This window comes from Rhinatrema bivittatum, unplaced genomic scaffold (assembly GCF_901001135.1).
Source record: "Rhinatrema bivittatum unplaced genomic scaffold, aRhiBiv1.1, whole genome shotgun sequence".
In the NCBI taxonomy this organism is placed as follows: domain Eukaryota; kingdom Metazoa; phylum Chordata; class Amphibia; order Gymnophiona; family Rhinatrematidae; genus Rhinatrema; species Rhinatrema bivittatum.
The window spans coordinates 562,784-579,462 of record NW_021820466.1 but is presented as its reverse complement, the minus strand read 5'-3'; the positions used below and the strand labels follow the sequence as shown (position 1 = coordinate 579,462).

General features: G+C 45.4%; 2 protein-coding genes across 2 annotated transcripts; both read right to left on the bottom strand.

The window, feature by feature from the left end:
• Positions 1-532: 532 nt before the first annotated feature.
• On the bottom strand, positions 533-1,468 carry LOC115081647 (olfactory receptor 1019-like). Its single transcript, XM_029586069.1, has one exon. It carries the CDS (start codon positions 1,466-1,468, stop codon positions 533-535), a length of 936 nt encoding a protein of 311 aa, XP_029441929.1.
• Positions 1,469-14,771: 13,303 nt separating this feature from the next.
• LOC115081645 (olfactory receptor 1052-like) lies at positions 14,772-15,746 on the bottom strand. The gene has a single exon (XM_029586068.1). It carries the CDS (start codon positions 15,744-15,746, stop codon positions 14,772-14,774), a length of 975 nt encoding a protein of 324 aa, XP_029441928.1.
• Positions 15,747-16,679: the final 933 nt, after the last annotated feature.

Sequence of the window (16,679 nt, the reverse complement as noted above, 5' to 3'; positions counted from 1 at the left end):
TACAAGCATTTTCCTACTTAAAGGCTTTGACTTGGAGCTTTGAGCTCACGGTTCCAGTTCCATAGTAAAATCATTGATACATCTTACTATAACTTCACAGAGGCTCCTCGGAGTAAAGCAATTGCTTCAAAACACAGGGACTTCCACTCTGAGATACACCATCTGGCACAGGTGATACACTAAACACAGGAGAAAGCATCCTGAATGATACTCAAACTCAGAAACATGCAGGCACAGAGGAAAAAATTGTAAGAAATGGACAGAGAGATTGTCAGAATCTCTGCTATAGTATTTTCATCCCCGGACAAACTGAATATCACAATGTAGTTTGCACACGGGGAACAGAAACATTTCAAGTCGTTATGGTCTTGAGTTCTGGGTGTCTTTAATCACAACTGAACAATACATTGTTGGGAACATCAGTCATCCACTTTACCAGGAGATGACTTTATATGCCAGGTTAATTTCACACTATCTCTCGGTCATCCAGAAGGTTTTTCAGTCACACAAAGAGAAATTCTGCTTCTGATCTCTAATAAAATAATTTTCTAGTAACTGCTCTTCTTAGGGATTTTTTGACCTCTTGGTTTTTTAGGCTGTAGATCATGGGGTTGAACATTGGGATTAAAGCGTTATACAGGACAGCAAAGAGCTTGTTTCGATCAAGAGACTGTGTGGATGTTGGTCTCATATATGAGAAGAGCATTGACCCATAGAAGAGAACAACGACCATGAGGTGTGAGGAGCACGTGGAGAAGGCTTTGCGTCTCCCCTCAGTGGAACGGATCCTTAGGATGGTGGAGATAATGTAGACATATGATGTCAGGGTTGTGACAAAGCAGGGCAATGCTACAAATACACATATGACGTAAATTATACATTCAATGCTGTAGGTGCTGGTGCAGGAGAGCGTCAGCAGTGCTGAGAGATCACAGAAGAAATGGTTAATCTGATACTGCCCACAGTAAGAGAAGCGAGATACAAGGACAGTGTGGATCACTGGTACTAGAAGTCCAATGATCCAGGTCCCGGTGGCCATCAGTGTACAGTCTCTCTGATTCATAATCAAAGTGTAGCGCAAAGGGTGACATATCGCTACATAGCGGTCATAAGCCATGACAGCAAGAATAAATAATTCTGTTAAAGCCAAAGAAACAAAAAAATACATCTGTGTAAAACACCCAATTACAGAAATATTCTGACGTTTTCTTAAGAAGATATCCAGCAGTTTGGGGAGAGTGACAGAGGTGGAAGAGATATCGAGGAAGGACAAGTTACAGAGGAAAAAGTACATGGGTGTGTGCAGGCGAGGGTCCAGGCACGTCAGGGCTATAATAGTGAGGTTCCCCATCAAGACAATCAGGTAAATCAGTAAGAACAGAACGAAAAGGGGGATTTGTAGATCTGGATATTCAGGGAATCCCAGAATAATGAATTCGGTCACTATTGTCAAGTTTTGTTCTTCCATGTATTGGGTTAGGGGGAAAGGGGGAGTGACAAATAAGGATACTCAGAAAAAAGTAATGTTGTTAGAAACATAGTTCATTCCATGCACAGAAGGACTGAGAAATGCTACCCAGTGAGACGTACAGAGAACCATTGTCCTAGGCTTAGTTTGGTTCAATGAAGCCATCAGCCCCTGGAGTTCTGTCATCTACAAAGTACTCATCCGTATTTGGTTGTTTATTACATGTATTTTGGATGTTGGGTAGTCACTGGAGAGGAAAACACCATCTCATATATTCCAAGCATCATTGGACATCTAGATTCTCTAGAAAAAGCACAGATAAAACCTGAGGTCAGCTCATCATTAAAGTTTAAGGAAGCTAATGGTTAACTTCTGTCCACTGAGTGGGCTTTATATCCCTGCTAATTTACAGTTTTTGAGTGAGAAGGAATGCTGCTGGAGAGGACCACATTGCTAACTGAGAAGTCTTTAAGATGGTAATTTTATAACAGTCCATCAAAACAAACCACATAAAATTACACCTGCAAAACTGTATACAGAACATTTTTGCAAAATTTGTAAATAATTACAAAGCCTTTGTCGAATCCACTCCCAGAACTGTCTTCGCTCAATCCGGGTAAACTTACTTACAGTAAGTCTATCCGCATATCAGGTGGCCATGTTTATAACAAGCTATTGCTGAGGGTAAAGCTATGTTGTAGCCATGGAAAAGCCTTTCAAAATGACCCTCCCTATGAGTAAGGCCAGAGGTTGGTCATGAGCATGACTTCAAGACAGTTTTTGGCCATCTTCCTCCTTTGCACTCTACCTTGTTGGGTCTGCAAGATCTTCTTTTTAGTTTGCACCCAGCATCCCTCCCTTCTCATGTCAAACCACAGAGCATTGTAACAATTTAAGGAGCAACCTAATGTGCTTGTTGCCTGCACATCCAGTCAGTCCCTTACCAGCACCAACCTGTTGCACCAACCCAGCTGACACAAGGAATGTGTTGACTGCCAGACAGATACAGTTACATGAGTGCCTACATTTCTACCAGACTGCCAGACTGACCCAGCTGCATTAATTTTACCATTACAGGATCTCAGTGGAACAAATGGGGCATAGTGAAACTTAAAACTGATAACATTAATGGCCTGAGTCACTGAGGCTTTTCTCCCATTCTGTGTCTATGGAACAGACCTTGATAAACCAGGCTCTAAATGTTTCTATGCAAATCCTAGAGGTTTAAGTGACATAACAGATATCCTTGGACTCTTCAATCCTTATCCACTGCTCTTACACAAGGTCCCCAGCTTGCTTCCTGGTTCTTTGGGAAGGCTTGACCTTTCCTCTTGGAGATCACCCAGCTATAATTCCTTACACTATGCAAAATGAGGCATCCAGGAAAGAATGAAGGAATGAAGAATATTTCTTCCCTCTAAACACAGGAAAATAGAATAGGCAGCAGATAAAGACTGAAAGACTCAATTGGTCTGCCCATTTCCCTAATATGTTACCCGATGCCCTGTTTGATCTAACGTCCTCACCTCTAAGGGCTTTCTTTGCTTGTCATGGGCCTTCCTATAAGTTGACAATATTGCACTGGGAAGCAATTCCACTCTTTCTGTGAAGAAATATTTTCTTATCTTGCTTCTGATTTCCAGTCATGTAATCCCACTGCAAATGAAGAATTATCGAGGATAACGTTTATTATTTCATACCTTTACTGCAGTTCAAAGAGAGTAACATATAAGAAAACATGAAGGACAAAACAGATTGGAAAGTAAGATGGTGCTCGATGCTGAAGCTCCTTCCTTGCTGCTCTATCTGCAGTTACTGGCATTATGAAACAAACTTTTGACATTTGTAGGAGAAAAGGTTGGGATATTTTTCCATGCAAGAATAAGTTAAACATAAGGGCAAATCCAAAATTTACCTTGCTGATGTTTTAATGCCTCTGCAATTGGATCATCAAGGTTTTATTGAAAATTACCTTACTCTAACAAGTGGATTGGAATTAGAGTCCAGTTTTTTTGCCATAAATGGTTCTTCACCCAATCAGAAGAGGATTTTCCACCATGAATTTCTGCCACCAGTGGACAAGACATCTACCAACATTAATATTTGCGCCTTGTTGTAAACCGTTGTGATGGTACCTAGCTTAACGACGGTATAGAAAAGATTTTAAATAAATAAATAAATAATAAGGTAGAGGAAGCATTCAAAATAGGTTCCCTAAAACATATTTGTTTCTTGTATGCAGCCACCCTCCTGTCCAAACTTCCTGTCACAATCAAAACTCAACAATTTAGAATGAATGACATTAGGGTGCGTTACGCTGCAACCGAAAACAATACAAGCACTGCACAAAATCTACATGAACACACAGATTAATGGCGCCAACCAAATGGTATACCCCTTTTAACATAAGAACATGCGATGCTGGGTCAGACCAAGAGTCCATCAAGCCCAGCATCCTGTTTCCAACAGAGGCCAAACCAGGCTACAAGAACCTGGCAAGTACCCAAACACTAAGAAGATCCCATGCTACTGATGCAATTAATAGCAGTGGCTATTCCCTAAGTAAACTTGATTAATAGCAGTTAATGGACTTCTCCTCCAAGAACTTATCCAAACCTTTTTTTAACCCAGCTACACTAACTGCACTAACCACATCCTCTGGCTACAAATTCCAGAGCTTAATTGTACGTTGAGTGAAAATTCTCCAAATGGGACAAAACAGACACAACCCACAAAGGCCAAACCCTCACAAATACACAATATTATACCCAGAAAGATCCATCACACTCCTCTCAATAAGGCATAGTAGACACAGAGAAATTCAGTGCAGTCAGGATCACAACATTTCACAACACACAAATTGGTAGGAAAGCTCAAAGATAGACTGAGATATAATACATTTCTCTCATTGGAGAAATGCAGGACAGTTGCAGAAGGTTAGGGTTGGAACCACCAATGTTTGCAATGTTAATAAATGCCTCTGGTTGTCAAGCTGAAAATAACCTCATTATGGGTCAGATGTACCAAGATTTTATTTGCAGATAATATCAGAATAAGCAGCCAGTCCAGCCATGACAGTACCGGAAAGTCATGGGCTGACTTTAGATGGACAGCTTTTTCTGCATAGGCAAGAGAAGAATACAACGGAATTTCAATGTAGACAAGTGGAAGGCAGCATATCGTAGCACTACCCGGATGCCAAAGGAATCTGTCACCACATAAGCACTGAAAAGGATCTTGGGAACCTGAGAGCAATCAGCATTGACTGTTAATACAAAATCACCATAGAGCAATGAAGGCTGGTGAAAGACTTCATGGTGATTTGGTACAAACCCAAACCATATAGTAAATAGACTAATACTAATTGGGCCATTCAGCCTGTCCAGTTGAAATTCTGGATCCTACCACTTGTTGGAGATGAGCATATAAATTTCCACCCTTAAAACAAAACCAGCTCGTCCCCTACCCGCCCCCTCCTCATGTATTTTACCTGAACTATTAACCTTTTTTTCTACCACTGCTCTCCATATCTAAAGCGATCAATGCCAAATTCCGTTACAAAGCTGACATCCACCACCTCCATTGGTTGGCCATTTCAGGCCTTGTCATCTTTCTCCATAATTCTTACAAGAGCAGCATTTAATCCAACATCGTTCTATCCCTTACCATTCAGGTTTTGAACAATGCATACAGCCAACAATAGCAAAGCTGTCGTCCAAAATTTCCGGCCTTCCGATGCTCAACTGAGTTTTATCCATGGTCACTGCAGGCTGCTTTCTTGACAACCCGATGCAACTGTACCATTGCTGCTCATGGTTCTGACCGCTCTATGAGAGTTATCCCACCTCTTCTAGGCTTGTGATTATGATCAGTCCTGGCAGGAAAGCGCATGATAGCAGTAGTACTACTAATACTCTCTGCCCCATTGGCCTACAATTTCCCCTTTCTCTTCTGAAGTTTTACATGACAGATCAAACCCTCACATGTTCTCCTTCACTTCTTTATCTGTTACCCTCCGCCTGCTCTCACCACTGTGTCCTGTGTCTCTCCCAGGCAGGTTTAAGTTCTGCCATGGTTTTGGCTGCCTCTGCCTCTGCTGGTAGGTTATTCCGGGCATCTACTATCTTCTCAGTAAAAGAAAGTACTTTCTCATATTTCCTTTGTTCCCTCCTCCCTGGAATTTGATATCATGAGCCTTTGTATGGAATACTTCACCCTCGCACAATTTATTGGAGCCTGCCAACTCTTTCAGTCTTCCTCTCATATCTCCCATCCCTTCTTTCCTCAGTTTGAGTGTCCTAAGCCTTTCTTTGTAGGGAATATCTTGCAGGCTTTGTACCATTTTTGCAGACATTTTTTGAACTGATTGATCCTCTCGATGTCCTTATGAAGGTCCAGCCTTCCGAGCTAAGCTCACAACAAGGTGGGAATCTCACGAGTGACCTATATTGGGGCAATATCACCTCCGTTTTCCTACTTATGTACCAAGCAATCAGTTATAAGAACTCAGTCTCTGCACTGTCTTCTGATCTACATCTCCTCATGCCTGACGTCAACGCCCTGAGCTCCACTGCCACACTCTACGTCTCTGCACTCATCTATTCCTGTGCCCCTTTCCACCTTCCACCGCAAACAGCACAGATGTTACACCTGTATAACCCTCTGACACATATGCAACTCCTTCCTCACTGATCCTTACTTTTGTACATCTTTCTCCCTCTCTCCTCACCTCCAGATCATGGCACATTACCCTCTGCTCCCTCTTCTCTGCATCCAGCACACACTAAGCCCTCCCACCCCCTCACTGCATTTCCCTCCTTATGTGACTCCTCTGTCACTGGTGGCTTCCATCAGGTTGTAAGTTCTTTGGGATAGGGACCTGCCACCTTCCTTTCTACCTGTTGACTCCTACTGATCTTTGTGTCTAATCTTTGTTTTCTTACCCAATATGGTGATTTAAATATTATGATATCTCCTTAATGCTAATGATAAATTGTGGTAAGCTTGCACTCCTTACCTTCAGGATAACTACTGGGACTGCACCAGATTCTACCCAGTAATCCTCAGCAGTCGGCTGCATTTATACTTCACTGCGGGTTCCTATGGGAAAGGATCCATGAGGAGAGAATGGCACAGGAGTATCAGGGGACCCTCCTTTGTGTATTTAGTTAGAATATACAATAACCGGGCCAGCCTGGTGGTTCAGTGGCATACTGAAGTCATAGAGAAGTTCCACGGTTTGATCTCCAAGCTGGGTCTTCCACTTCCCTGGTCAGCTGTGGCCTTTGTTCCTGCAGAAGCAGCACTCACAACCTCTTGAGGAGAGGAAATGGTGGTGGGAGGTGTTATGTGCCAAACACTCTTATGGCGCTTTTCCATGGGTACAAGAATACCGTACTTAGATTTTGTGGAAAGTATAATTTATTATTGAGCAATATAAGTATTTTTGGGAGATGCTGGATGCCATTTCTCTGACAAACTGACATCTTAATAGATTCAGACAATATGTGATGCCTAATTATAGGGTGACAAGAGCAGAAGGCAACAGACAGAACCTCAGGCTAGAATGTCGATTACAGCTGCATCTGTAAACACAGCCTAAGATATGAAGATTGCCCTGAGCAGCAAGATTTTAACAGAGCAAAGGATTCTCTAAAGAGTGCTGGTAAATGGGCCCCAACTTGGAGAACTGGTCAGGGTAGTTTAGGTTTACTCTATCATGCTGTTGACATGACAACCTATGTAAATGATACTCCAGCTGGTCACGCAACTTCAGAGTTTCAGACCTAGTACTGTATTGTATTTTACCTATAAAAGAAAGATCAGTTCATGTATTCGATGAGATGCTGGTGGTCAGTTTGTCAGAGAACGGCATCCAGCATCTCCCAAGAATATTTATATTGATCAATAAAAAATTATACGTTCCACAAAATCTAAGTACAGTGTTCTTGTACCCATGGAGAAGCGCCATAAGAATGTTTGGCGTATCATAGAGGTGGGGACAGAGGGCAGGAATTCATTGTCCTTGATGCATGGTCCCTGGTCCATCAATGGCTACACTGGGTACATTGGAGAAGGCAGAGGAAAAAAATAAGGGGGAAGAATGAAGTATCGAATGCCAAATTCCAGCCCTGGTTCTAATTGAGATAGACAAACAAGGGAGCAGGAGGAGAACAAGAGTTACAACACACATCGATTAACTAAAGCAGAGGGTCTAAATTATCCCCTGCTAAAAGACAACGCTGCCAAACTGCGAGGTGTCCAAACATAGAAGCTCTTTAATGTTAACGGCAGCAACACCCTGCCATAAAAATGTGCTGAGCTGTCCAATACATGTTCACCATTTCCTGCCTCTGAGGAAGCCATGGGTGCCACACAAGGCGAAGCTTCCAGTGCTTTACTTGAGTCAAGCAAATGGCAACGGTGAGGCCAATATCCAGCAAGGAGACCAGAAGATAAATATCTGGATAAGTTATAAGTAATATGGGTAACTCTACCTGGATAGCTTTAGACCAGCTTTTAGTGTAGACTGACGTCCACACAAATTGAGCTGGATAGAGTTCAGTATGACACTATCTGGGTAAATATTATAGTCCATCCCCTTCCCGCCTCCTTATTGTCAGGCTATTTTTGTGCACGATAACATTCTTTGCATACAGAGTTATCCAGATGGGAGTGAGGGGGGTGGAGCTTCCCTCCCTTCAACTCGTTGGTGTAATCAGGAGGTGCCCGAGGGACACTGTACCAAAACTGCGCACTGGATCCATAGGGTTCGCTCGGGAGATGATGAAGTTTCCAACTCTGAGGAGGGGGAGGTGCAGCGCTCCTTCCCCCACCTTGATCCCCAAGGTGTTCTCACCGAGTCCAACAGATGGAAGGGCAATCCATGTCACAAAATGTTCAACAGCCCCTGAAGACACCCGAGTCTGCACCCAGATGGGACGACTCGAACTTTGCCCTTCCGCTTGACCATCCCAAAGAATAAAGAAAATGTGAAGGTAAATCAATTCTCAACAACATGAGTATGACCTGCTTCAGAAAGTGACCGCCATCTTGCTCCCCCGCCCCCCCCCCCCCCCCCCCCTTGTCCTATCATTTACTGCCCCATGGCCTCATGGAGGAAAAATAAAAGGAAGCAGCAGGAAAAAGGAGGTGCAGATCTATGCTTGTCCTTTGGTGCACAATCCACTGGGACGGGCTGCCACGAACTGTGTAACAATCCATGGGGAGGGCAACTGTCAGAGGCATTTCCACGGGCAAAAAAGTGAAAAAGGCTCGAGATAAAGCGGCCTGCCCATTATGAGGGTCCCGTGTACACTTGGACTATTCAGTGTGAGCAAAGGTCTTCCTGTTTCAGATGTGGACCCTTAGGTACACCATGACACAGATGTAAAGGAGGTCTCTGAAGATTTCATTCATCTTCTTTTGAAATACTGCCAGGGTATTACATAACCCGAATGTCATCACAAGGTACTCGTAATGCCTGTCTGTCATGTTGAAGGCCGTTTTACAGTCATCATTGGCATGAATGCAGATTAGACTGTAGGCTCCCCGGAGGTCCAACTTAGTGAATATTCTCGCCCCTTGCAGGCAATCAAACGGTTCTGAGATTAAAGGTAGTGGATAGCGGTCCTTTTTGGTAATCACATTTAGACCACGATAATCAATGCAGGGATGGAATGATCCATCCTTCTTAGATAATAATAAACAGTACGCACATCTCTGTTGCTAAATATAGACGTAAACTATAGAACAGAGAACTCGGCACAAATTTAATGCCCATAAATTTTCAAATAATTTTTATTCACAAAAATTTTTTTAATGTTTTTGACTAGAACCTACATGTGCTTACAGACTTCATATATTAAAACCCATCAATGACGCATTAACACTCTATAACCATTCATACCATTCATTCATATAAAATCACCCCAATGCCTATAGGACATCACATAAACAATTTAAATATATACCTATACCACCCAATGTTAGTATGCCCAACACATGACAATTATCCCCAAAGGAAATACATATAGACCATACAAATATTTATATATTGGCTGAACGCCTACATACAAAATGTGTGAAATTTACAATCATGTATTATGTATATGATGGACATATATTCTCATTGTTATGCACACTGAATATGTGTTCTCGTTGTTATACACCCTGCACATGATCCCGGTCTCTATATCCGCTTCATTAATTAAATATTGCTCATAACCAAAAGCTCATTGTTAATTCGACATCATCCGGAAGTCCAAGAACAATCCTTCAAATGGCTTCCGATAGACAAACAGTCTCAACAGCATCAACCCCGATAACTTTTTTCAAACTTCATAGATTATTCACTGTGGTCTTCAGATGCTGATGGTAATTCAGATTAGCAGAGGTAAATCGGTGTGTAAACTTTCTGCACACAGATTAGCAGAGGTAAGCGGGTGTGTAAACTTCCAGCACACAGATTAGCAGAGGTAAGTGGGTGTGTAAACTTCCTGCACACAGATTAGCAGAGGTAAGTGGGTGTGTAAACTTCCAGCACACAGATTAGCAGAGGTAAGTGGGTGTGTAAACTTCCTGCACACAGATTAGCAGAGGTAAATGGCTGTGGGGAGGTTTTGCAAGAGTTTGCAATGCTAATGTCACATATAAATCTGCTTTCAAAACCGGTGTAACATCTGCAGGCTGCATTTGTATTTTTTAAGCTTTTCAAGCTGTTTCTGATACAAATCATCCATTGATTCTTGTTGCAAGCTAAGTAATGAGTATCTAACTGCATTTTTATGATCTGTTGTGCTAATACCACCTCTCACACACAGTTCTGCCAATGCACCTGCCCTGCAGCACTCCCTGCTATTCCAGTACTGAGACCCCCCCCCACACACACACACATCTCTGCCAATGCACCTCACTCCTGCCCTGCAGCACCTCCTGCTATCCACTACTGAGACCCTCACACACAGCTCTGCCAATGCACCTCACTCCTGCCCTGCAGTACCCCCTGTTATTCCAGTATTGAGACCCTCACACACAGCTCTGCCAATGCACCTCACTCCTGCCCTGCAGCACCCCCTGCTATTCCACTACTGAGACCCTCACACACAGCTCTGCCAATGCACCTCACTCCTGCCCTGCAGCACCCCCTGCTATTCCACTACTGAGACCCTCACACACAGCTCTGCCAATGCACCTCACTCCTGCCCTGCAGCACCCCCTGCTATTCCAGTACTGAGACCCTCACACACAGCTCTGCCAATGCACCTCACTCCTGCCCTGCAGCACCCCCTGCTATTCCTGTACTGAGACCCTCACACACAGCTCTGCCAATGCACCTCCTCACTCCTGCCCTGCAGCACCCCCTGCTATTCCAGTACTGAGACCCTCACACACAGCTCTGCCAATGCACCTCACTCCTGCTCTGCAGCACCTCCTGCTATTCCAGTACTGAGACTCTCACACACAGTTCTGCCAATGCCCCTCACTCCTGCCCTGCAGCACCCCCTGCTATTCCAGTACTGAGACCCTCACACACAGCTCTGCCCATGCACCTCACTCCTGCCCTGCAGCACCCCCTGTTATTCCAGTACTGAGACTCTCACACACAGCTCTGCCCATGCACCTCACTCCTGCCCTGCAGCACCTGCTGCTATTCCAGTACTGAGACCCCCCCCCACACACACAGCTCTGCCAATGCACCTCACTCCTGCCCTGCAATACCCCCTGCTATTCCAATACTGAGACCCCCCCCCCACACGCAGCTCTGTGAATGCACTTCACTCCTGCCCTGCAGTATTCCCCTGTTATTCCAATACTGAGACCCTCACACGCAGTTCTGCCAATGCACCTCACTCCTGCCCTGCAGCACCCCCTGCTATTCCAGTACTGAGACCCTCACACACAGCTCTGCCAATGCACCTCCTCACTCCTGCCCTGCAGCACCTCCTGCTATTCCAGTACTGAGACCCTCACACACAGCTCTGCCAATGCACCTCACTCCTGCCCTGCAGCACCCCCTGCTATTCCACTACTGAGACCCTCACACACAGCTCTGCCAATGCACCTCACTCCTGCCCTGCAGCACCCCCTGCTATTCCAGTACTGAGACCCTCACACACAGCTCTGCCAATGCACCTCACTCCTGCCCTGCAGCACCCCCTGCTATTCCAGTACTGAGACCCTCACACACAGCTCTGCCAATGCACCTCCTCACTCCTGCCCTGCAGCACCCCCTGCTATTCCAGTACTGAGACCCTCACACACAGCTCTGCCAATGCACCTCACTCCTGCTCTGCAGCACCTCCTGCTATTCCAGTACTGAGACTCTCTCACACAGTTCTGCCAATGCCCCTCACTCCTGCCCTGCAGCACCCCCTGCTATTCCAGTACTGAGACCCTCACACACAGCTCTGCCCATGCACCTCACTCCTGCCCTGCAGCACCCCCTGTTATTCCAGTACTGAGACTCTCACACACAGCTCTGCCCATGCACCTCACTCCTGCCCTGCAGCACCTGCTGCTATTCCAGTACTGAGACCCCCCACACACACACACAGCTCTGCCAATGCACCTCACTCCTGCCCTGCAATACCCCCTGCTATTCCAATACTGAGACCCCCCCCCCACACGCAGCTCTGTGAATGCACTTCACTCCTGCCCTGCAGTATTCCCCTGTTATTCCAATACTGAGACCCTCACACGCAGCTCTGCCAATGCACCTCACTCCTGCCCTGCAGCACCCCCTGCTATTCCAGTACTGAGACCCTCACACACAGCTCTGCCAATGCACCTCCTCACTCCTGCCCTGCAGCACCTCCTGCTATTCCAGTACTGAGACCCTCACACACAGCTCTACCAATGCACCTCACTCCTGCCCTGCAGCACCCCCTGCTATTCCAGTACTGAGACCCTCACACACAGCTCTGCCAATGCACCTCACTCCTGCCCTGCAGCACCCCCTGCTATTCCAGTACTGAGACCCCACACACAGCTCTACCAATGCACCTCACTCCTGCCCTGCAGCACCCCCTGCTATTCCAGTACTGAGACCCTCACACACAGCTCTGCCAATGCCCCTCACTCCTGCCCTGCATCACCCCCTGCTATTCCAGTACTGAGACCCTCACACACAGCTCTGCCAATGCACCTCCTCACTCCTGCCCTGCAGCACCTCCTGCTATTCCAGTACTGAGACCCTCACACACAGCTCTGCCAATGCACCTCACTCCTACCCTGCAGCACCCCCTGCTATTCCAGTACTGAGACCCCCACACACAGCTCTGCCAATGCACCTCACTCCTGCCCTGCAGCACCCCCTGCTATTCCAGTACTGAGACCCTCACACACAGCTCTGCCAATGCCCCTCACTCCTGCCCTATCCCCCCACACACAATTACACAGCTCTGACAGTTGTGCATGATGTGTGACTTGCAGTGTTCATGGCAGTACATGGAGTTGTGTTTAATTGTAGGCAGCTTTTCTTTTCTGTTTATGACTTTTTTTTTATTGTATTTCATATTGATCAAATATGTTTGGATGTTGTGAACAATAAATGTCTTAAGTAGAGGACAAGATTCAGTGTATTTTGAAACAACTTATCCCAGATTTTTCTGGCCCTCTGTGTGGAAGGGTTCGGGCCGGATGCCCAGGTATTCAGCTTCTGAGCAGCTTTCTCCTGTGAGTTATTTTAAGTTGTGAGTTTGTATCAGAAGCAGTAACCTGCAGGTAATGAGGACTAATTTGCAGAATGCGCTCTGGGCTTCATTATGCAGCCAGCGCTCGCTCGCTTTCAGACTTCAGTAATTAGCTCTCGCACGGAGGAAACGCACAGTGGGGCCTATTAAAATACTTTCGACTGCAGAACTGCACGCGCCAACATAAGGTTAATCGTTTCTGTGTAACTGTGTCTCTTTTGTGACTTATTCATTTTTTAAATCAGCAAATGATAATAGCATGGCCGAAAGTAATGCTGGAAAGCAAAGTCTCCCCCCAGTTAACCCCTCCCTGGCCGTGCCGGTCCCAGCTTCCCTTGCTAATGACAAGATGCATGGCCCCAATCGCACACATGGGCAGGGAGGCAGAAAGTGGTACTGGCCCGGCCCTTGCATGCAGTCCTACATCAGGTGCAGGCTGTGGCCTAGGCCCTCTGCCATTGGTTTGACAGGAGATGGACGGGTGGGAGCTTTGGAAACCTTTTTTGGAGGCAGGTCTCATCCTAGAAGTAACGAGTTTGCCATTTTCCAAAGGAATAGTCCCTCATCCTTCCCAGTTACCCTTCTGGGTCCCAGCTTACTGAGCGAATGTGTGCACACGTCCTGATTATGGCTGCCTTCTTAACGTTTGCACCTTTATTCACAGAGAAGAACCTTTGTCCTGAGTTATTTTGCCCAGCTGTTTGCTCCTGCTCCTTTGGGCTTCCAGCTCTATCAGAAATGGACTCCGTTAGGCTGTGGCACCAGGAGCCGTCATTCACACCCACCCAGGGCTTTTCTCCTGTTTCCGATCCCCTTCCAACTCACTTAAGCCCAGCAGCTACAGTCCTTGGCCATGCACCAGGGCTCTTTTCCAGAACCCTCCAATCGTAGACCTTAAACCCAACCACTGGGTGTCACTGTGGAACAACGGCTTGAGTTCCTTCCCACCCCCCCATCACCAACAAGGATGTGAATGCGGCCTCCATAATGCATCCCCAACCCCGACCAACCCGGGGAAACAAAAGACCTTAGCTGAGAGTCCTACCCTGATTCTCTGCGTGGCCACATATTGCAGCCCCACTGGTCCATTGGGCCTCTTCCGTTTCCTGAGCTTTAGTGGCCTTTTCAAAGAAAACATGGCATATTACTAAGAAACACCTTTCTAAGGTGTTCCAAGACAAATTTTACAAATTGTTATTGTACCCGGTACGCCCTTCTACACTAGGCACAAAATCCTTGTTTCCAAATCTTCCAATTGAGCCATGTTTAATCTGCCTCGGAAATAATAAATTCCCTTACACTTTCTTCTCTGTAAGCACTAATATTATCGATAAATAGACTTTGAACTGCGTGTGGCATGTAACAGTGATTTTTATTGCAAAACCAACATGATGTGGTCTTCATTGACAACTATGGCTGGATTCAGTACTTTTCTGGAACATAGCGGGGGTTCCACCCACTCGCCCATCAGCATCCATGCGCCGTGTCCGTCTATATCTTCGTCAAACGACATGAATCTGTTCAAGCAAAAAGCATTAAAAGTCAAAAGTTGGGCAACAGTAATGCACAGCATTTCAAATATTTTAATAACATACAAATCAGCACAGTTTCTAATGTATCATTGCTTTGGCATTGCAGAAGGAACATATTTTTCCATTCACTACTCTCTTTAAGGCATCTTTGACTTGCTTGTTCTTCAGACTGTAGATAAGGGGGTTTAACATTGGGATCACGGCTGTGTACAAAAGAGCAAGCAGTTTATCTCGATTCAGGGAATACATGGAGGCTGGCCTCAGGTATGTACACATGACGGTCCCATAGAAGAGGATAACGGCCGTGAGGTGGGAGGAGCAGGTGGAGAAGGCTTTGCTCCTGCCTTCCGTGGAACGGATTCTCAGGATGGCAGAGATGATGTAGACATAGGATGTGAGGGTTAAGAGAAAGGGGCTCATCCCAAAAATCCCACTTTCTATTAAAACCGTAAGCTCAACGGGGAGGGTGTCGCTGCAGGAAAGCTTCAGCAGGGCTGTGAGGTCGCAGAAGAAATGATTGATTTCGTTGGATTTGCAGAAAGATAACCGGGAGACCATCAGAGGATACGGCACCGACCCAGAAAAACTAATTAACCAGGACACAGTTGCTAGCAGTATGCAGACCCTCTTGTTCATGATGAGCGAATAGCGTAATGGATTGCATATGGCCACATACCGGTCGTAAGCCATGACTGAGAGAAGGTAGAACTCGGAGCACGCGAAAGTCGTAAAAAAGTACATCTGCACCATGCATGCATGGAAAGATATAAACTTGTCGCCAGTGAGGAAGCCGTCCAGAATCTTATGGAGCGTGTCTGTTGCATAGCACATGTCCAAGATGGACAAGTTACCAAGAAAAAAGTACATGGGGGTGTGCAGGTGAGGATCCAAGTGGATTATGATGAGAATGGTGAGGTTCCCCATCAGGTTTAGCAGATAAATGACTAAAACCAGGAAGCCGATGAGAGACTGCAGCTCCTGGACATTGGAAAACCCTAGAATGATGAATCCCGTCATAACCGTGTGGTTTCTGCTTCTCCATTTGTTCCCCATCGTTTGGTCCTGTTGTTCAGAAGAGCAGAAGATTAGGATTCTTGCACAAACATCACACCTGTAGAAACAAAGAATAGAAGTTGAATATGCCATTGGTTTCCTTCAGGAATCACCATTCATGTCTTCCACATAAACTGACATGGTTTACAAAGTGTATTTGAATAAGTACAAATTTGCATCCATTAAGTTAGGCCTTCTGGTTGTCTTTGCAGCATGTTCTTCTCAGTGATGTATTTAATGTACCAGTTAAAACCCTATATGCCCACTAAACTGATTTCCGTACCCTTACAATCTTTCTTCCTTACAGTAAAATTTCCCTTTCTGTTGTGTCTACATATTTCTCCTTTCATAAACATGAGCGCACCTTGTGTAATACTTGCAATTTCTTTCACTTCTAAAATGCAACTGTTGGAGTGATCCTCCATCCTCCTCTCCTCTTCTACTCCCCTCCCTGTACCTTTCGTTCTCTACGCATGGTCCCTCATATGATCCATGCTCAAATCCGGTCTCAAATACAACATTCTTAAATTGGAGAATTCATCTCAAGATACACCTCTACTCTATTTTCGCTTATATTGTACTCTGCCAAGATTTGTGGGTTGGCGGAATATAAATGTTTAAATAAACGAATCGTTTTCAGGTGTAACCCTTAGAATCTTTTCCTGTGGCTTCCTCCCACCCTCCAGTCACTTCTAGTAATTACTCCTCCCTTGTCCTGTTGTTCAGATAAAATATCTGGCCTCTCATTGGCCAATCCTTTCCATCTTTGGACAGCCTGGCAGAATTGTTGGCAGTCATAGTCCCAAGGTTTTCTACCCATCTGATCTGAATCCCTTTCCTACCCATACATACCGTGAAATGGTATTAAATCTCGCCCAACCTTATGTGCCTTCCTTACTCTTTGTGCCATACCTCCCAAGTCTCCCATAGAAA

Bases quoted from the DNA above. Each gene is read 5' to 3' on its own strand.
- LOC115081647 (XM_029586069.1), bottom strand. From the start codon at position 1,468: ATGGAAGAACAAAACTTGACAATAGTGACCGAATTCATTATTCTGGGA.
- LOC115081645 (XM_029586068.1), bottom strand. From the start codon at position 15,746: ATGGGGAACAAATGGAGAAGCAGAAACCACACGGTTATGACGGGATTC.